At 36.3% G+C, this 22672-nt stretch overlaps 1 protein-coding gene across 2 annotated transcripts in view; it reads left to right on the top strand.

Moving 5' to 3' along the window:
- GBE1 (1,4-alpha-glucan branching enzyme 1) overlaps positions 1–22672 on the top strand; it is a 279362-nt gene that overhangs the window by 70644 nt on the left and 186046 nt on the right. For both annotated transcript variants that reach the window (XM_088024239.1, XM_028116733.2), the window contains exon 3: positions 18102–18217. In XM_088024239.1, the coding sequence (XP_087880365.1) occupies positions 18102–18217 (116 nt within the window). The remainder of the gene's footprint in view (positions 1–18101; positions 18218–22672) is intronic.

Genomic DNA, 22672 nt, shown 5'->3' with positions numbered 1-22672 from the left:
AGTTCGGACTGAAGGGATGCACATATGACTTTCATTTGTGTTGAGTGTCCACCGAGTATCAGAGAACTTGAGTTCACATACTCTCAGGTAGGTCAGCAGTGTCCATAACTGAGGAGATCTCCTTATTGTGTTCAGTGGAGACCAGGGGCAGGCACAGAGAAAGCAGATAGTTCTCTGTCTCCAGAGTATCAGATTCAAAGGATTTTGCAATGGGCAAATGGCCAGTGGTCAAGAGACAATGGAGGGAGCTTAGAGCTTAGTCTGTTAAAAAATAAGTGGTACAGTGGACTAGCCCTCTAGTGGTGGGGGAGAGTGTTAGTGGGATAAGAAGGCAGAGCCTTGCAGGCCCATTTAGGAGGTGGTTAAAAGTGACAGAAACATTTTAATGATTTTGTTTCAAATTTTAGAGTTTTTTAATCTGTTCAGTCCAGTAGTTAAGAAAAACATGCTTATTCTCTTTGTTTGACTTTAGATAAATGGCTATGAAATGAGAAGCCAGAAAACCTGGTAATAGTAAGTGGTTTCAATGTGCTTTATTTTAATGGAATTGCCTTAATGGAAGTCAGATTTATTCTTGAACATGTTAAACCTCCATATAACTTGCCAGTATTTTCCTGAAATTGGCTCTCTGATTTCTGAAATGGGAGTGGGAAAAGATGTGAAAATTGATGGCCTCAAGCTTTTTAAAATCCAAATTGAAACTTGTACTACAAAGAGAGAAGTTTAACCTGAGAGTTTATGCCTATATCAGCATGACACAGAGCAGCAATTGAAGTTTTCTTACACCCCACAGATCTAATAAACACATTGGTTCCTTTAAAAGTGATTCAATTTTCTTGGATTTGGGATTTCAGAAAAGAAGGAGCATAGCCTAATGAATTATGTGTTATGTGCGTTATAAATGTAGAAATCACACATAGAGGTCTATTTTAGATGCTACTTATATGTAGATAGGGATAATTAGGCATTTTATGAATCTTTACATTAACAGCTTATTAAACATTTTAGAAAAATCAGCTTTGAGTGCTGATACTTTTTTTTTTAAAGTAAGTTCTATGCTCACCCTGGGGCTTGAACTCATGGCCCTGAGATCGAGAGTCGCATGCTGTACTGACTGAGCCAGCCAGGCGCCCCTTGGGTGGTGATAATTAATTATATATATTAGATTAATTATATATAATTATATATACACATACTTTTAAAACTTAAGAGTTTTGTAACTTTTTTCACTTTATGTAAATATTACATATAATTAATACGTTATTAAATACCCCTCATAAGAAGGTGATCCTCTGAAATCTTTATATATTATATATATTACACATAACAGCTTTAGAATTTAGAACATAAAGGAGAAAATCAAGATCTCTTTTAAAATACAAGTAAATACATTCATGTTTCTTTTAATATAATTTTGCTTTTAAGTCTACATAATTTAGTGATACATGTTAATTGAAAGGATTAATAAAAAGGAATTACCTAGATTTTTGTGCTTCTTAATCATTTATACTACTTACTAAATATAGAGATAATTATTTATAATCTTAGTGTATAACAAAATCTTATTAAAGGAATACTATTTGTGTTTACTTGCAAAACTAAAAAGACATGATTTTTTTTTAAGTCTGTTCTTTACTGAATTTCCAGTTGCCCAGTTATCTTATGAATTCAATTTGGTATAAAAAGTTGAAATTTATTCTTTCATTAAAACGTTGTTGAGTACTTATTATGTGGGAGGTACTGTACTAGGTGTTGCCATACAAAGATAGATAAAACTTGGATCCTTACCTTTAGATAGCTTAGAGTAAAAAACAAATCAACACAGACACATGTAATAAGTGCTGTAATAGATATAGATTTAGGCTACTTGTGGGATGTTCAGAGGGGTAGTGCTCACTCTTACTTGGTGCACAAGTCAGCTGTGGCCATAGTAACGCCGTGTAACACACTATCCCAAACTTCATATGTAACAACAGTAGCATTTATTTCTCACTCCTGTATTTGTGGATCTGCTGGGGGGGGCTCTGGTTTGTAGAGGTCTAGATATACTTACAGAAAATGATAGGGTAGCAGTCAAGATTTTTTTGGTGGGGGATGAAGCTGCTGATGAGGGATAGGGGAATTTTTGCAAAGCATTTTCAAAACTCATTGTCTAAAAGGTGCAAAGAAAAAAAAGTGCAAAGAAAAAAAAAGTGCAAAGATTGCTATAGCAGCAATTTCGTGTTTCAGACTCCATGATGCAAGTTATTCCAGACTGAATGAGACCTCTAGATCCATGATGCCTTCTGACATGACTAGGTCTCTTTGATGTCTGCTCCAACCTCTCCAAACACTGTCTTCCTGAAAGTTTCTTCTTGAACATTGGCCTTCTACCATACTTGCCCTGTAAATCTGCATCTAATTGTCCAATATCTCTGCTCCTTCACACCTTTAGGCCCCATGAGGAAAAATCACATAGCCATATGTACTGCTGCTTCTGTGGGTTCATGGCCATTAACAGTCCACAGAAACCATTTGCATACCCCCCAGCCCGCTCTTCCTTACATCCTCCGTAGGAGCTATTTAGTTCTACCACCTCTTCCGAATCCCTCATTTCACTGCATTCCTCATTCTCCCTTAGCATAAGACTTGCTCTTACTTTTCAGAGATAGTAGAAGCCAACAGAAAGGAAAATTTCAGCTTCCAAACCATTTCCCTAAAGAGATCTATTCATCCTTACCACATGCTTTCAATAGGTATTAGAAGAAATTGATGTCATGAGACCCTACATTGACTCCCACTCTCTTTTCTTCCTTAGTATAATAGATCCATATACCTCTTTTTCTCCCACCAGCTTCTCCCTCTGCTGCTTCCTTTCTCTCTGCATACAAACTTTTTCACATCTTTCCTTCCTTAAATATACTGGAAAACTAAAGACAATTCCTTCCTTAATTCTTGATCAGATTTCTAGAATGATATTGTAGATCATTGGTTACCAAACCTGTGTGCACAACAAAAAATTAGGGAGCTTTATAAAAGTGCAGTCCCACTCCTTGGTCTGACTCAAGGATCTGGGATGGGGTCTGTTGATTTCTAACTTTTAAAAGCAGCCATGTTGGTTAAGTGTCTGACTCTTGATTTCTGCTCAGGTCATGGTATTGGGGTTGCCCTGCATCTGGCTCCAGGCTGGACATGGAAACTTCTTGGGATTCTCTCTCCCCCTCTTCTTCTGCCCCTACCCCACTTCACCCTCACTGGCTCGCTCTCTCTTTTTCTCTCCTTATCGTAAATGAATGAATAATGAATGAATGAATGAATGAATGAATGGGTTTTAAAAGCAGCCATGTTAGGGAACTCTGGCCATAAATGAATCTGTACTGGCAGAGGTAACACTCACTATTAGTCTGTGAATAAGTTTACAAAATTGTAAGTTTAAGGAAGTATGTATTTACACATACTTTTATATATAATTCATATTGTAGAAACATATGTATGTGCATATAAATACCTGTATAGTAAAGAAAAAGAAAACTTTCTACTAAGGTATTAATGTAGAGGGAGTTGGGTTTATGAGTATTGTTTATGAGTGTTTTTTTAATTGTATTTTTTGCCTTTTATTCTACACAGAATACACATTTCTTTTGTAGTAAGAAAAAAAATAGATAATAGTACCCTCGTGCACATGTGTTCCTCCATTAAGCCTTCCATTCCCTCAGATTAGGTATCTTTTCTGTAGTATTTGACCTTAACTGCAGTCATAGATTGTGTTGACCATTTCTAGTCCTTTTGAATTCTCTTTTCTCTCACTTCCATTTTCCCTGTCCTGTTTCAGTAACCACCCATGCAAGAAATTATCACTGTCACCTCTAATAACCAAACACTGCTTCTTATCAATTTTAACTCTGAAATAGCTTTCAAATGCGTTCCTTTTCCTCCATATCTTTACTCTTGTGATGTAAGAGAACCAACTGAGGTGGGTATCACTGACACCCAAGGGGGAGTGACCAGGAGTTTCAAATGTTCAAATGCCACTGAAAGCTCATGTAGGTTGAAGTCTGAAAAAAACAATTGGGATTGGAAAGTTGGAGGTCTTCACTGGTGAACTTTGCCAGAGTGTTTCAGGAACATTTTAGAGGATGAAGAAGTGGAGTAAGTGGAGATAGTAGTCAAAAAACTGGACTATCAGTGACAGGAGAAAGAGTGACTTGGACCGAAAGGGGGGTTTTCTCAAATAATATCATTGATATTATTTGAGAATTAGCAAGTATATCAGTTCATCATATTTGAATGCTGAGAGTAACAAGCCTATAGAAAGAGAATGTTTGAAAACCTCAGACCATGAAAAAATAAATAAAACCAGTTAAAAGGAAAGAATGGAATCAAGAAGTTAGCCTTGAACAGGAGAGAGAAAAACAAAAACAAAAGTCTCTTCTACAGACTGAAGGAAAGGAGGTGAAGATGGCTGCTGGTATCAGTTTGTAGGTTTGAAAGCAGAAAGCTGAGGGATTTCTTGCCTGATGGCTCTATTTTCCCCTGTGAAGTTGAAAACAAAGTTTTCTGCTACAAGGAAGGGAGTATATGTGTTTACCTCTCTGTGGACGTTCTAGAAGCTACTCAGAAGAAGGGGTCATTTTTTATTGTTCTCTTTCCCCCTCTCTCTTTTTCTCTCTCTCAATCTCTCTCCTTCTCTCCCTCCCTCTTTCTTTCTCTCTCTCTCTTGCTGTCACTCTCTTTTACTTTTGTGGTTGTCAGCCATATGGCTATACACCAAGAATAATGATGGGGTTATTGTTGACAGTCAAGGTTGAGTGTTTAGGGAGCAGCCCGAGTCCCATGCTCTCCGTTGCTTAGCTGGGAATGGTGACTTGGTTGGGCAAAGCGGGCCCGAGTGCCCTGCATTTAACAGATTGATGCAGCTCCTTCTCTGGTGTAACTGCCACAGACCTGCGTAACGGTTTCAAGGCTTGCAAACATTTACTGTCGAGCTTTTTATAAATGAAAATATCCACATGAAGAATTTACTTCCTAAAACATAAGATTCCAGAAGAATAGCCTTAATTCATAGCACAGACATAAAATCTAGTTAAGAGCCCAATGTGTGTTATGTACATTTCTAATGTAGAGAGATGCTGGACTGGGTCCAGACTGTTTATGTATGTCGTGCAGGGTAAGACTACACACAAACAGAAGCTGGAGTCAAACCAGCATGGGTTCAAATCCTGGCTCTCACTTCATAGCTGTGGGACTTTGGCTTTATTGCTCTCCCTCTTTGAGCTTGTTTCCTCATCCATCAGATGAAATCTGTATTACTTTATAGGACTTTCGAGATAATTGAATTAGATATTGAATGTCAAGCTCTGAGGACAATCTATACTTACTGTTGTTGCCATCAGAGTCACCAAGTCATCCTATTTTTTGTTAATGTAATGACTTTTATTACTTCTTCTATCACAATAAAACTCTCCATTCCTGTATCATTCAAGACAGCATCTGCTCAAACCATTTTTTTTAAGAGAGTGGGTTTTGTGATAGTTTTATAGATTTCTTTTCTTTATAGGACTCTTCCAGAGTCCAACATAAGTTCTAACAACAGCGGCAGCTTGTATGTTTATCTTGGTAATCACCCATAAATCTATTGTTAGTCTGGGCTCCAGAAGAAGATACGCTTTTTTTTTTCTTTGCTTAAAAGCCTGTTTCCCCCCCATCTTCTAATGCGGTCAAGTTGTTCTACCTTTGCAGAACCTTGAAACATTTAATCATTTTCTCTTCAAAGAAGTCTTCAGCTATCTAACTTGACTCTTTATTCTGCTTATTGACCAAGCTATCTTCTCAGCATTAAATTCTTATATATGTCTCCCTACATGGTCTTTCCCTTTACAATTATCTCTGATACAATCTGATTTTAGTGTAGGGCAGAAAGCTCAATAGAAGTGAACAGATAAAGGCTATCTGACCTTTAAAATATTTTTTATTTTTTGAACAGCTTTATTGAGATAGAATTCGCATACTATACAACTTAACTATTTAAAGCATACAATTCCATGGTTTTTAATATATTAAAAAGTGTTGTGCAACCATAGCCACAATCAATTTTAGAACATTTTCATCACCCCGAAAGAAACCCTGTACCAACTATCACCTCACAATCCTCCCATCCCTCCCCTAGTCCTAGGCAACCAAATACTTTATATAATTTGTCTATCCTGGATATTTCAGATAAATGTAATTATATGTGGTCTTTTGTGACTGGCGTCATACACTTGGCATAATGTTTTCAGGGTTCCATGTTGTAGCATGTATCAGTACTTCATTCCTTTTTATGGCCAAGTAATATTCTATCTACCACATGAATATGCAAAATTTTCTTTATCCATTTATTAGTTAATGCACCAGTATGTGTTTACCTTTGACTATCATGAGTAATGATGCTATGAACATTCATATGCAAGTTTTTGTATGGATATATGTTTTTATTTCTCTTGTGTATATAACTAGGAATGGAATTGTTGAGTCAAATAGTAACTATATCTTTGACTATATCTTTAGCTTTTTGAGGAACTTTCAGACTGTTTTCCAAGGTGGCTGTGCAGTTTTACATTTCCACCAGCAGTGAGTGAAGTTTCCAATTTACCCACAGTGTCACCAATGAATTATCCATCTTTTTGACTGTTGTCATCCCATTGTGAATGAAGTGATAGCTCATTGTGGTTTTGATTTGCATTTTCCTACTGACTAATGAGGTTGAACATCTTTTCATGTGCTGATTGGCTATTTTTACATCTTCCTTGTAGAAAGATCTGTTCAGATCCTTTGCTCATTTTAAAAATTTGGTTGTTGGGGCACCTGGGTGGCTCAGTTGTTAAGCTCAGGTCATGATCCCGGGGTCCTGGGATCGAGCCCCGTATCGGGGTCCCTGCTCAGCCAGGAGCCTGCTTCTCCCTCTCCTGCTCCCCCTGCTTGTGTTCCCTCTCTCACTGTCTCTCTCTGTCAAATAAATAAAAATCTAAAAAAATTAAAAATTTGGTTGTCTTTTTATTATTAAGTTGTAAATGTTCTTTGCATATTCTAGACTTAAGTCTCTTATCAGATATATGATTTGGAAATATTTTCTCCCATCCTGTAAGTTGTCTTTTCACTTTCTTAAGTGTCCATTGACACAGAAAATTTTTAATTTTGGGGAAGTCCAATATATCATTTTTTCTTTTGTTACTGGTACTCATGGTGCCATATTTAAGAATTGGATTGCGAGGATTTACCCCTGTGTTTTTTTTTTCTATGAACTTTATAGTTTTAGCTCTTACATTTAAGTCTTTTTAAAAAAAGAGTTTATTTATTTATTTGAGAGAGAGAGAAAGTGTAGGGGGGAGAGGGACAAGCTGACTGCGCTGAGTGCAGAGCCCAACACGGGGCTTGATCCCATGACCCTGAGATAATGACCTGAGCTGAAATCAAAAGTTGAGGCTCAACTGACTGAGCCACCCAGGCACCCCTACATTTTAGTCTTTGATTCATTTTGAGTTAGTTTTGTGCATATTTTGAAGTAGGGGTCCAAATATATTCTATTGTATGTAGAGATGTAGTTGTCCTAGTACTATCTATTAAAAAGACTATTTTTGGCAGGGTGCCTGGGTGGCTCAGTTGGTTAAGCGACTGCCTTCGGCTCAGGTCATGATCCTGGAGTCCTGGGATCGAGTCCCGCGTCGGGCTTCCTGCTCAGCAGGGAGTCTGCTTCTCCCTCTGACCCTCCCCCTTCTCATGCTCTCTCTCTATCTCATTCTCTCTCTCAAATAAATAAATAAAATCTTAATAAAAAGACTATTCTTTCCCCATTGAATGATCTTGGTCACCTTTATCAAAAATCACTTGATCACAGACACTTGAGTTGTCACATTGCTCGACATATTAGAAAATATTTTACTTTCATTGGTATACTTTTATGTAAGTGCCTATAGGGTTAGAAAGGAGACTTTTATAATTGCTTTCCTGATTACTGTAGACCTCTGTCATGCATCCACCCCAAGGGCCAATTCAGGTAGAATATCTTAAGTTGAAAGACTGTGTTGTGTAGAGAAGAGTTTCTAAACTCAAATCTGTGCTGAAGCCAGGGAAGTCATAAATGGGTTAAGTTGCGATCCATAGTGATATAGCATATAAGAGGGAGCTGGAGTGTGGGCTCTAAGAGAGCCTCCCTACTCCCTCAGATATTTGCTGACATGGAGGAATACAGTTCAACATTTACTAGTTAGACATAATTGAGACATAATTGAGGGCCATTCTTGGCCCATGGGATGACATTGCTGCCTCTGATGATTGATTGTATTGCATTAGTACTTTTCTGCCATTCTTTCCCTTTTCTATTTTGTCTTTTCTGTGTTCTTTCTAAGCAAATATTGTACCACTTCCTAGTTTTATTAATTTCCCCCTGTTTTACTGTCATTTAAAGATTATAAAATAAAAGGATGGTCAAATCCAGACCAAAAACAAACCCAGGTAAAATGGCATAGAAATCAATAATAGAAGTCACAGCAAAGATAAATGCCGTTATCTTTAGGTCCCAAGTAACATTTACTTTTGGTTAAGTATAGATGGCAAGAACTGCTAGAAATTGGATAGGTTTTCAGACCCAATTGCCATGATAGAATTTAGTATACTCTTAACTTGTGCTGAATCAAGTAAACTAAAAATAAATGGAGAATTTAAAACAAATTATGTAATTTTCAAGGATATGGATATCTACAAAGGTAGATCATATATCCGAACACTTTTTAGAACTGAGTTTTGAGTAGTGGCCTCTGAATGGAACAATAAATGGTGAGGAGGGGGCCCAGCTGGAAAGGGACACTCAAGCAGAGCAACCTTGATTTCACATGTTTTATGTAGTTTTCATGCTGGATTTTTCCATAAAATCTATTTTGAGATAACTGAGTGGTTTGTACTGTTAAAAATAAATAGATTGGTAAATAAATAACTGGATTGATTACCACCAAATTAGTCCGTAAAGTCCATCACATTTTTAATTTCATTTCAATAGAACTAGAAATAAATGAAAAAGTTTGAAAAAAATATCAGACCCACTGCCCAATTCTTCCCAAATAACAATAGGAGAAAAGAGAATAATCGGAAGTTATAATTATAGTCTGTTTTGAAAAGAAATGCAAACACTGTATCAAAAGCTATCTTTTGGGTGCCTGGGTGGCTCAGTCAGTTAAGTGTCTGCCTTCAGCTCAGGTTGTGATCCCAGGCTCCTGGGATCGAGTCCTGCATCGGGCTCCCTGCCCAGCAGGGAGTCTGCTTCTCCCTCTGCCCCTCCTCCCTGCTTGTGCTCGCTCACTCACTCTCTCTCCCAAATAAATAAATAAAATATTAAAAAAAAAAGCTATCTGTTAGAGCTAGGACAATAATGAGAGGCAACTTTTCTCATGTCGGTTCCTCATCTGATCCACAGAACACAGAAAATGATTTAAATGTCTGTTTTCTAAATTCTCCCAAGTATAGCCATAATTAATACCATTCTAGATGTATTGAAGAGAAATTAGTTTATTGTATACAGTGGGTCTTTTGGGCCTTCTGGCCTCATTTTCTTGGTGATCCCTGGTTGAGCGAGGCTGGCGTGCTTTATTAAAATTACAATTCCCAGTGTTGATGAGGATATGGGTAGTTGAGCATGCTCATATGCTGCTGGTGGAAGTATGAGCTGGAACCACCTATCTGGAAAGTAGTTTGTTAATCTGTATTTAGAACCATAAATAAATTAAAATCTTATACTTTTTATTTGATAACTTTTTATAATTGATAACAAGGAAAGAGATTTGGGCAAATATTTTACACAGAGACTTCAGGTTAGTTTTTAAATTTTTACTGTGGAAATTTCTTGGTATGTGGAAAAGTCAAGATAAACTTTGTTTCAGTCTGTTGGCCTGCTATAACAATACTATGGACTTGGGGCGCCTGGGGGGCTCAGTCGTTAAGTGTCTGCCTTCGACTCAGGTCATGGTCCCAGGGTCCTAGGATCGAGCCCCGCATCGGGCTCCCTGCTCCGCGGGAAGCCTGCTTCTCCCTCTCCCGCTCCCCCTGCTTGTGTTCCCGCTCTTGCTGTCTCTCTCTGTCAAATAAATAAAATCTTTAAAAAACAAGAAACAATACTATGGACTGGGCAGCTTATAAACAACAGAAATTTATTTCCCATAGTTCTGGATGCTGGGGAGTCCAAGACCAAGGCACCGGCAGATTTCGTGGCTGGTGAGGATCCACTTCTTGGTTCATAGACAACAGTCTTTTTTCTGTGTCCTCACTTGGTGGAAGGCACCAGAGATCTAGCTGGGGTCTCTTTTGTAAGGGCACTAACCCTGTTCATGAGGGCTCTATCCTCATGACCTAGTTACCTTCCAAAGGCCCCACCTCCAAATACCATCACAGAGGTTCATTTATTTCAGTTTCTATTTTAAGGGATTTTTTTTCTTATTTTTCCCCTTTCTGACAATAAGCTTTCTAATTGTATGAATTGTTTACCTTGTTCTATAGTCAAAATATAACAAGATGCAATCCTCAACTACTAATCCATGTTATTCCTCCCTATATACATAATCATTTCTGTTCATTTTGGGGGGTTATATTTTCATGCTACTTAAAATCACAAGAGGGCGCCTGGGTGGCTTAGATGGTTAAGCATCTGCCTTCGGCTCCAGTCATGATCTCTAGGTCCAGGGATCAAGCCCCGCATTCTGCACCTGGCTCCCTGCTGAGCAGGGAGTCTGTTTCTCCCTCTCCCTCTGCCTCTCCCCACTACTCCTGCTCGCTGTCTCTCACTCTGTATCTCTCTGTCTCAAATGAATAAATAATAAAAAAAAAATTCTTAAAAAAAAAAAGAAGTTTATCTCTGGCTCTGACATCCTTGGAAAGTCACTGATTATAGAAGACTGGTCTGAGGGAAGTGCCAAAAAGGGTTAGGACATGAAAAGGTATTTAGGAGATTAAAAAATTATGAGTGCTGGGGCACCTGGGTGGCTCAGATGGTTAAGCGTCTGCCTTCTGCTCAGGTCATGGTCCCAGGGTCCTGGGATCAAGTCCCACATCGGGCTCCCTGCTCAGCAGGGAGCCTACTTCTCCCTCTGCCTCTCATGAATAAATAAATAAAATCTTAAAAAAATAAAGTAAAATCACAAGAAACTACATATATTCATTTATCATCTCCTTTCATAAAAAATATCATAATATAAATACTATTCCTGTAATAAACATGGTTAATCCTGTTTAAGTCACATTTGCCATACATGTTTTGATTATGGAGCCCTTTTCTTCCATGCATGCCTTTAAAAACACTTCAATAAGTGAAGCTCTAGATTATTTGACTTGTTCTCTAATTTCCAGAAAGCTACATTTCACAGGACTGAACGTTGTTCTTTATAATAACGAGGTATTAGTATTCAGTTGGTTCTGAAGTTAGAGGCATTCTGATTTACTCTAGATTTTGTTTTTGAAAAGCACAGGTAGACTTAACTAATGTGTTAAGAGAATATCCCCAAAGAAATAATGCTGGAGGTCTCAATAAGATTATCCCCAGGGTACCAGCTGCCAGCAGAAGTTGAAGGATGGTGGGTCTCAGGCCTCCAATTAGGGGAAAGAATTATCTGGAGGAGAAAAAAAGAAAGAGATCAAAAACATCACAGGGATATATGTCAGAAAGGATATATGTCTTCCACCTACAAAGGCTGTGTGCTCCTCCCATAATCCTAGGTAGGGGCAATGCCATAGGAATTTCAGTTCTGAACATTATGATTTCTTGGGAACAGAGCAGATGCTTTCTTGGTATGAGAGAAGTCCCCAAAACTTCCATTTGTCAAGCTAACTTTGCATAAGTCTAGGTAAACGCTGCATGATATGAAGCTTGAAACAAATAACACGGTATAATGAAGAAGAGTGTTTAATTGCTTTGAAGAGGTGATACTCCAGATATTTAACAACTGTTATAACATAAGGGACATCCATTCAGATGGAAGGTGACTAAAATGTACCATACAGGCCAGTAGTAGCCTTATATTATTAGCCTTATCTGCTGCATTCACCAGGCATCTGCGTCACTGCTGGGTGAAGTCTATGTGGCGGGGTTGGCCCAAGTGTGGACCATGTCTTCAGCACACTAGCATCCGCATCAAAGGTGGGAGGCTCTACATAGTAAGTTGGGACGATTTCAGGCATACATAAGGAAATTTTGTATGAAACTTAGGAACTCAGTGGAGATGAGGTGGCTAAGTGCTGATGAAGAGAAATACTTTACTGTGAGTTAAAGAGTTTGGGAATAGTTGAAGAAGTTGACATTTAAGAAATTTATTTGAGGATTATTACATTAGAAAAAGAAAGGTTGTTGGGTTTGAGATAAATACAGAGTCTGTTCTCCTGATGCAGTGACCTTAAGTTAATGTTTGATGGCCTGTGCCGAATGTGTGTTTGCAGTTCATATTAAACTGTGCGTCACACATTGTTTCTTTTCCATATCTCGATTTGAATTTTGCCTGCTGGTCTTGAGTCTATGGACAAATAGAATCTTTTGCATTATCAAATTTGATGATATAGTTTAGCCTCTTAATAAAATACCTGTTAACATGTTTGCTTTAAAAATGTGTCAGGTCAGGGGAGGAGGGTAGGGGGATGGGTTAGCCTGGTGATGGGTATTAAAGAGGGCACATTCTGTGTGGAGCACTGGGTGTTATGCACAAACAATGAATCATGGAACACTACATCAAAAACTAGTGATATAATATATGGTGGTTAACATAACAATAAAAAATTAAAAAAATGTCAGGTCATCATAACTTGATAAATATCAAATATCTTAGAAAATGTTATAATAAAATAATTTATGCAGGCAGCAAACATGATCTTAAAATTTGACCAAAATTGAATAATTAAACACATTGTTTTGGGTGTTCCTAACCCTTGAACCTGGAGATGTCTACATTATGGTAAGAAATGAGGCATAGAAAGGAAAATGAGGTAATATGTTAACATTTTAAAACTTTAATATTACTTTTCTAGATAAAAGACTTCAAATTTTTATTCATGATCAGTCAGTGATCAGTGGCCCAAACATTTTAACCAAGCGATCTCTTTATGAGAATATTCTAGAAAATGTTATCTATAGACATTAATAACTACATTGAATAATGATCTTAATATATGTTATCTTTTCATGTTCAAATTTGTCAACTTTTGTTCCCTTACATTAATACATTCCAATTCCCTTATACGTTAGATCTGTTCTATAATCTTTATCTTACTCATCATCCTTCTGGGCTTTACAACCCTATTCATTCCCAAACTCTGAATCCTGAATTTCATGTGAGTAATACTGACCTTGAAGGATTATCAAAGATATTTCTTATTTCAGAATTTCCTTGATCTATTGATTTAGAGCATTATTTGGTAGTCCATAAATCTAATTTAATTTAGAAAATCCCTCAAAAGGTAGGAGTAGAGAACACCTGAACATACCTATTGACCCAGGCAGTTGTTTCTAGTGTGTTCTCTAGGCCAGTGGCATCAACATCTCCTGAGAACTTGTTAGAAATACAAATTATTAGGCCACACTTGAGATCTATTGAACCAAAAACTCTGAGGGTGGGGTGCCGTAATCTGTTTCAATAAGCCCAGGTGATTCTGGTATGAGCTAAAGTTTGAGAACCATTGAACTACAGAACTCTCAGTGTTAGTTCTGTGCTTGATAAAGAAGCAAACAATTGTCCCATGTGGTAATGGGCTATTTTTGGTCCTATCCTGAGGCCTACATAGGGATATTAACTATTTTCATTAAGTATTTAAATAAAGTTAATGCTATCTTGTGTACTCAGAATAAAAGTCATACAAGATTAAAATGAAAAATGTTTGAATAATCTAGGTCCAAAAGTATCTCTTTAGATCTACTCTAGTATGGCTTAGAATCATTACGTTTAGGAATAAAGTCTCGTGACTTATTTCACAAGACAAAAATTTCCCTAAATTTTGTCTTTCAACTTCATATTTTGTCTTCCATATTTTTGTGAAGCAAATTCTATAAATACTCAGTTTTATTTATGGGGTGCCTGGGTGGCTCAGTCAGATAAGCGTCTCTGCCTTCAGCTCAGGGTGTGATCCCAGATTCTGGGATTGAGCTCCAGGTCAGGCTTCCTGCTCGGTGGGGTGTTTGGTTTTCCCTCTCCCTCTTCTCCTCCCCTTTTGCTTGTTTTTTCTCACTCTCTCTCATTCTCTCTCTCAAATAAATAAATCTTTAAAAAAAATAAAATTTTTATACTGGTCATTTGATGTTTAATATTTGTTTATTTTTAATTATGTACTTCCACAAGTGGTTCCTGCAGTTATACCTAGATGTACCTTAATTTTGGTTCCTTCTTTCTTTTTTTAAATTTTTTACTTTTTTAAAGATTTTATTTATTTGAGAGAGAGAATGAGAGAGAGAGAGAGCATGAGAGGGGGGAGGGTCAGAGGGAGAAGCAGACTCCCTGCTGAGCAGGGAGCCCGATGCGGGACTTGATCCTGGGACTCCAGGATCATGACCTGAGCTGAAGGCAGCCGCTTAGCCAACTGAGCCACCCAGGCGCCCCTGGTTCCTTCTTTCTTAACTGTTTAATATAAAGTTTATAAGAACAGGTCCAAATCCATTTTTTTTTTTAATTATTCTGTTTCTGGGCCTTAGATATATTTATCCCCTGGAGAAAATCTCATTTTATTAGCCATTTTGGAAAACCCATTTTAGGGAGAAACAATCTTACATCTGCATGCTGTACTGTGGAAGTAGGAATTTTTATTGGTGTCCATGTTTCCAATAGAAAAAAGCAACACTATTTAATAAAGGAAGTTGAGTGAGGAAAATTCAGGGCTAACAGTAATTGGAAGAAGAGTCAAGGAGCTGACAGACTGGTAGCAGTGTGGCTGAAGAGGAATTTGCGTGGGGTGACAGTTGCCAAATGCAAAAATCTTCAGTTGTTTCATTCATGTATGCCTTGTAAACCTTCCTCTCCCTTTCTCATGTGAAATCTTTAGACATATTCTACATCACTTATGATAGTTGGTGGAATGGATTTTCTTGGGGGTGCATATGTGAAGATGTTCTAAATTTTGCTTTCAAGGGTGGTGTTTGGCAAGAAAAATGTAACTGCAGTAAAAGTAAACACCTGAGTTTCCATGAGTAGGAGGGCTTCTAATAAAAAGAAAGTGTTGAAGATGATAGAAAAAAAAAATTCACAGTGTAGAATTACAAATAATCAACATGTGCTTGAGGAGATTTAGAACTCCCAAGATTTTATAAAAGGAAAATGTGATTCAGTAAAAGTATTTTTTATACAGATATTAATACTTGTTTAAATAGACCTTAAAACTCAAGTGACTGCAAGTTGAAGAGCTAGTTAAACTGATATTCAATCAGTAATATTCAAAAGCACATTCATTTTTACATTACTGAAAACAGCTTTTACATAAATCTGCATATGTAAATTACCCATATAGTTGAAGATTCACTTTCAAAGTAACAAAATCTTATTTACAGTTGAGTTTTTAGTGAATCTGTATTATAAATTTATTCATTTTGGTGTACTGTTACTCAATTTAACCTTCTCTTGAGGAAATATGACTGTTATTCTGAACATTAATTTTGAGTTTGGCATTGAGCAGAGCCTATATTAAGCATTCAGTTCATATTTAATGAATGAATGAATGAACTAATGAACTGTACCCTTTATTTTCAGATCTAACTAACCAGGAAAAGATCTACTACTTGTCTTAAGTTTATTAATTGTCTTAAGTGATTAGCTTAAAAAGAAATTCAATAAATGTATGAAGTGTTACAGTACCTAGATATTCGTATTTCAAGCTTTTTTTTTTTTTTCTAATTGTGCGCTCAATTCTTTGCTTGGGTAAAGGAATGTCACACTGTATGTAGGTAAGATATATTTGAGATTTTAGGAGCAGGAGCATATAAGAACACAGAGCCTGTTGAGTTGTTTTTTAATATAAACCACCTTTAGACATTTTCAGATTGTCTTCATGATGAGGACATGATGAGTAGGGAAATGTTTAGAAGGATCTTTATTTAAATATTAGTTCTTACACTGACTCTGTCCTCAGCATTCAGAATGTCTGAGCGTAAAGATCCTTAGAACTGATGGGGTAAAAAGAGTTGGTATGGAAAGAAGGAAATCATGGCATAAAACAAGCCTCCTCATGCTTTTATTACCTTGTCTGCTGAGGATCTAATGTCATAGCACTACGGTGCATGGCATCACAGTGCTGCTTAATTATTTTTAGAACTATGAAATATTTTACGTAAAAACAATAGGAAATAATGTAATAAGCATCTCTATATATACCACCTACCTTAAGATACAAAATATTACAGATACTACTGAAGCTTCCTGTGTTCATTTTCCTTTATCCAGTGGAAATCACCCATAGAATTTGATGTTTAACATTCTCATTTTTCTTTTGATATTTTTACTATATGTATATGTATCCATAAGTGTTATGTAATACTCTTTTGCATATTTTTGAACTTCGTATAAATGGTATTCTTCCATACCCTTTTAAAATTAACTTTCATGCTTTAGCTATTTGCACATATGTATTTGCTCTTTAGTTTATGTTATTGTATAGCATTCCATTGTTTAATTATACCAGAACCTATTTACTCATTTTGTGTCTGATTTACATTTTGATGGCTTCCATTTTTTGCTATTGCAAACAGTTCTTCTTTGAGCATTTGCAAATGCTATCTTGTGCACATTTGTCAGAATTTCTCCAGGCTATTACCTAGGGGGAGGATTGTTGGGCTTTCGAGTGAATGTATCTTCAACTTTGCTATACAATGCAAATTGTTTTACCAATTTATACTCTCAGTTGCAGTGTTATTTTATATCCTTGCTGACTACCTGATATATTCAGGCTCTTAAATTTCGCTAATCCAGCAGGTGGTAAATGGAGTCTCACTGTTCTTTTAATTTGTGTTTCCCTAATTCCAAGTGAGCTTGAGCATTATTACATGCTCTTTGGCCATTCATGTGTCCTCCACTGAATGTCTTTGTCATTTTTCTATTGGTTTGTTTTCTTTTTCTCATTGAATTATGGACATTTTTCTTATATTTTAGATGTTCTTTCTTGGTATATTCTTTATAAATGTATTCTCCCAATTGGTAGTTTGTCTTTTCATTCTGTTTGTCTCTCCATCCATCTATCTGTGAAGATAAATTTATAATTTTACCGGTCAAATTTATCAGGCTTGTTCCTAATTTTTATTTTTGTACGTTGTTTAAAAATATACTTTTTATACCTGAGATTATAAACATATTTTCCTGTATTTTCTTGTAAACATTTTGCAGTTTTGCCTGTCATATTTAAGCATCAATCTGTGCTCAGATGATTCTTGGGCATAGTATTAGGTAGAGATCTATTTCTTTCTTTCTTTTTTCCATAAGGATAGCCAATTGTCACAGCACTGCTTATTAAACAGTATGTCCTTTACTTACTGATTTTGTTTTCATGTGTGCAGAGGTCTGTTGTTCTTCATTTTGTCTTGCTTCCAAGATCTGTGATCTACCTTTCCTTTGCTCCCTATAGTATATGACCTTCCACCTTTCTTGCTTGTGGCATTTCTTTAGGTTTTTAACTCAGTTCTGTCGTTCACTTGTAGATTTGGAGAAATGTAATATGATTTTAATTATTTTTATCATTTTTTTCTGCCATGAGATGTATCTTGTCTAATTACCAAGAATGCACTTCTGTTTTTTCATATTAACTCCCATTTTTGATGGTGTTTCCTACAAAAGGACCCATCATTTTCTTTTATATTCTTTTTATTGATTGACATATTAGAATTTGGAAGGACAATTGGAAATGTTGTAATTTTTAATTTTGAGATGCAAAAGGTAAATTTTCAAATACATTTCTTAAAAATAAATTTAAAATAACCTGCTTTTTTCTAAATGGCTGGTAGAGTATTTTGCTTAACACCCTAGAAAACTTAACATTTTTTAAGCAATTTGATTCTGTACAAGTAGGCAGCATATTATGCTTTGCTTGAAATTCATTAAATGTTAATCATACCATGCAAATTGTTGACTGATCTTCTTTATTTTTTTTAGATGATTGGAATCCATTTTCATACCCATATAAAAAACTGGATTATGGAAAGTGGGAGCTTTATATCCCACCAAAGAGGAATAAATCTCTACTTGTACCTCATGGATCCAAATTAAAGGTACTTTCTACCCTCCTGTTTTTATATGAACTTATTTTCTTTTTGTTTCATATACAAAGTTTGATTTAAAATATTAGAATGTAAACTGATGCATGATAATTATGGGAGAAATAGTCTAAATGTTTAAATAGAGGAAAATTGAAGAGACATCATCAAAAAATTGTGTTATATTGGGACTGTTTGGTAAGGTACTGAACTTATTAACTGTATTATTATCAACTTTGGAAACTTTATGTAAGGAGGGATTGAGTAATTGCAGAAGTCTAGCTTGAAAAAAAAAAAAGTTTAATAGAAAAATGAAACCAGTCTTCAAATCAGCAAATGTGGAGAGAATTTTTACCTATAAAGAGAGTCTTGATAAAATTGATTTTGTGGGGGCGCCTGAGTGGCTCAGTCGGTTAAGCATCTGCCTTCAGCTCAGGTTGTGATCTCAAGGTCCTGGGACTGAGCCCCATGTCTGGCTGGGGCTCTCCCTCTCCCACTCCCCGCTACCCCTGCTTGTGCTCTCTCTCAAATAAATAAGATCTTAAAAAAAATTGATTTTGTGATGAGCTACATGAATGGGGGAGGCAATACTGTGTGTTGGAGAACCATGCATTTTGGGGACATGATTTTCCTGGTTATTCTTCTTTCTGGTCTTTAACATTAAGATTTGTCTTAATGTTAAATTAAGCCTGCTTGGATTACCTAGGGGCCTGCCTGTCAGAGGCAGGCTGAGCGTCCTTCACATACCCTCTGCTTTGGCTAACCATTATGTTTCTGTATTCAGGGTTTCAGAGCCCATATAGCTAGCATCTCTTGTCTCCTCAGGGGAGGTTTGAAAGATGGGTTTTGAAAGCCTGGATTACAGATTTCAGGCATTTGATTATATAAAAGGTTATCTAAATCCTTTAACGTTTACTTGATTTTATCCAGTGCTCATAAAATTATATAATATTTCCACGTCCCCTTGTTTCTTTCCCTTCTTTGGACATATGATTGTATTCAAAGCATTTATCATGATAGATCCTGTGACTGAATTATTATTTTTATTGGTATTTGTTACTTAACATTATTAACTCAGTTACTTAAAGTAAAATCAAAATGTATTGTATTTGTATGATTGTTTTGCAGCTTTTTTTTTAAACAAATAATGAAATTTTACATATGTCAGAGAATGACTGAAATATTGCCACACATAATATAGTTACCAGAAGAGCATATTGTCTGGAATAAAGAGACATTTTGACATGGGATGGCAGCCAACATTCCTCTTAATCTATAGTGAAAAGGAGAAAAAGTAGCTACAAGTGTACAATAAGAGGGATTTACATTTAATATAAATAATCCCTTTCCAAGTCAGTATAAACTCCACAAGAGCAGCGGCCTATGCTGTTTTGTTTCCTAATATTGTCTGTTCTCAATTCTTAGAGCAATGCTTGGCACAGAGTAGGCACTCAAGAAATATTTATTAAATATTAAGGCCATTTTTAGGCCCAGTTTTGAAAGAATAAGTCAAAGAGCTTGGTTCTTCTCTAGTATGTGGCCTGGTTTTAGGAAACTGTGAGGCAGGGCGACTCTTCTTGTACTGCTTTCGATGTCACTTTAGGTCCTATAGCCATTTGTTCTGTTTGGTTTTTTTGTTTTTAAGAAGTGAACTTACTAATTTTTTAAATCTTTTTTGCCTTTTTAAATTTCTTTGCCATCTTAAGTTAGAAAAATTTATGAACTCTGACACCTTACCAACTTCTTGTGTTAAATGGTGCCTGAATTAACCTTGACAGGTTTTTTTATACATGGGGAAAAGTAATTGATTACCAGCAATGAATGATTATTGATATATACAGGAGATAATGGTAAACATTTGCCTCTCCCATCCAACTCCAAATCCTTTATACTTTCTGCTATGGTCTGAATATTTGTATCGTCCCCAAAAACATGTGTTAAAATCCTAATGCTTGATGTAATAGTGCTAGTAGGAGGGGGTTTGGAGGTGCTTAAGTCAGGAAGGTGTAGCCCTCTGAATAGGATTAGTGCCTTTATAAAAGGGACTTCAGAGAGATCCCTAGTCCTTCCATCATGTGAAGATGCAAGAAATCTGCAGCCCTGAAGAGGGCCCTCATCTGACCAGGTTGGTACCCTGATCTCAAACTTCCAAATTCCAGAACTGCGAGAATTAGATTTCTGTTGGGTATAAGCCACCCAGTCCGTAGGATTTTGCTATAGCAGCCCAAACAGATTAAGATGCTTTGTACACTAGGTTATGTACTGTACTATGCTTTCTTTTAAAAATTTATTTGACTTAGATGAGATGAAATGATTCTGTGATAAAAAAAAGTAGCTTTTACCTTTCACTTGGCTTTGAAAATCTATGTCTAACATAAAATAAATGTTCAGCAAGTATCAAGTAAACTGTTGTGTAATCATTCTTCATTATTATTCTCTAAAAATTTCCATGAGGATAATTAACTAGAAATTTAGGCCCAAAATATTACTCATAGTATTTAGATGTTTCAGATGTTGAGGAAACATTTAGATGCTGTTAATATGGTGATATAATTAGTTTTTCATTTATGGGAAATGATGTATCAGATTTTCTTTGAGGGAGGGGTTAAATTCTCTATAAAAAAATAAACTAACTTGAGATTTTTGGCCTTTCAATTTGAAGTTATCCCTAGATAGTCTATCTTGGTAATTAAAAATCTTGTTTTAAATTGAACTTGAAAATTTATTTCAGTTCACAAGGGATTGACCTTTATAACTCACTTGAGGATGTTTCTCTTATGAATTATCTGGTAACTGCTAACAAAAATAGAAATGTTACCTACCATTGAGATAATAGCTTTGTTTTCTCTGTAAAGCATTTTTCAATTGAATACTTTGGAAGAAAATACCTAACTGCTTATGTGGTCATGTAAATGTCTCCTTTCTATGTGAGTTTACCAAATAGGAAATATTTTAAAAAAATATAGTAAGGTGAATTAAACATTCAAGACTATAGAGATATAAAGAAAGAAGACTACATTCCTGAAGGAAAATGAGACATATGTTATTCATGTCTTTAATACTTTTTCTTCCTGGATGCTTAGCCAAATTAATGTATCAGAAGGTATTTTTTGTTGTTGCCACTATTTTAAAATATACATCTTTAATAGCACTGGTAAGTTTTTTTTAAAAAAAAAACTTCTCAAGTTGTTTCATAGAAATTTAACATAATTATTGAGTGCTGTATGTCAGGTGCTGTCCTTGATCTGTGATGCTTGTACTGAAGTGTAATATATATGTGGGCTCTGTGTGCTTTTAAAATAAGGTGCTATTAGAACAAAATATTAGTGGACAGTTTATTCTGTCATGGTAACAGGAAATAACAGAGTGGCAACAACATTCAAGCACATTTGGTAACATGTTTAGAAGGTGACCAGAGAGAGGGAAGAGGAATATTTTAACCTGAGAGTACTACATGAATAAAAACGTGTGTACTGATTGATGTCCCAACAGGAAGCAAATGGCGCACATGCATGCACACACACACACACACACACACACACACAGACACACAGATACACACAGAAATAGGGCAGTTTGAACAATGTTTTTTGTTTGTTTATTCGTTTGTTTTTCCAAAAGGCTGTTTTCAAAGTTGAGCATGCAGAGGGGATCCACAGGGTGGGGTGAGGGGGCCTAGTAGCACCCAAATTTTTACCTTGCCTCGGCCACTGGGAACAAGGGCTCAATTATAGAACTCAGAGGGAGAAAGAGTTGGCCATCTTGAAGGAATCACTGAGCTTTGTGAGAGACAGAGTTAATTTATGGCACCCTTGCAGGGAAGGAGCCAGGGGAATAAGGAAACAAATACTCTGATCTCTCACTCTTCTCCTTCTCTCTGACCTCTTATTGGGGCTGCACATGGGCCAAACCCAAAGAGAAGCCAGTGTCCTGGGGAATATGGTCCACATGGGTCAGCATCCTGGGGCAGAGAGGTGGATAAGAAGTAAATCTGTCCTAACTTCGTAAAATGTAGCTCAGGAGGTCAGTAAAGACCTCAGGTCAGGAAAAATAAGAGATCAGGAAAAGTAAACTGTTGTAGGCAAACTGTGAAGAATTCTTTTTCTTTTCTTCTGATTCCCATTTTCTTTTCTTTTCTCATTCTAATTAATACCCAAATGACTGCCAAGGACAATGAGAATTGTCTTTTTAGTGTTTAGGATGTTTGTGTATTTTAACTTTTCTTTGCCAATCAGTAACAAAATGGACTAGAACAGAGGTTTCTTGATACTAGGCCTTTAATAGTTTCAGGGGATTCATGTGTCAGTCATCACAGGATGTTATAACAAAATTCTATACAGTGGGTGGCTTAAACAACAGACATTTATTTTCTCACAGTTCTGGAGGCAGGAAGTTCAAGACCAGTAAGCATAGTTGGGTCCTGGTGAAAGCTCTTTTCCTGGCTTGCATATGACTCCCTTCTTGCTGTGT

Source organism: Eumetopias jubatus, unplaced genomic scaffold (genome assembly GCF_037043125.1).
Source record: "Eumetopias jubatus isolate StellerSeaLion01/CBP00866 unplaced genomic scaffold, mEumJub1_p1.0 scaffold_1, whole genome shotgun sequence".
NCBI classification, from domain to species: domain Eukaryota; kingdom Metazoa; phylum Chordata; class Mammalia; order Carnivora; family Otariidae; genus Eumetopias; species Eumetopias jubatus.
The sequence above is the reverse complement of the archived record's forward strand: the minus strand, read 5'-3'. Positions and strand labels throughout refer to the sequence as shown.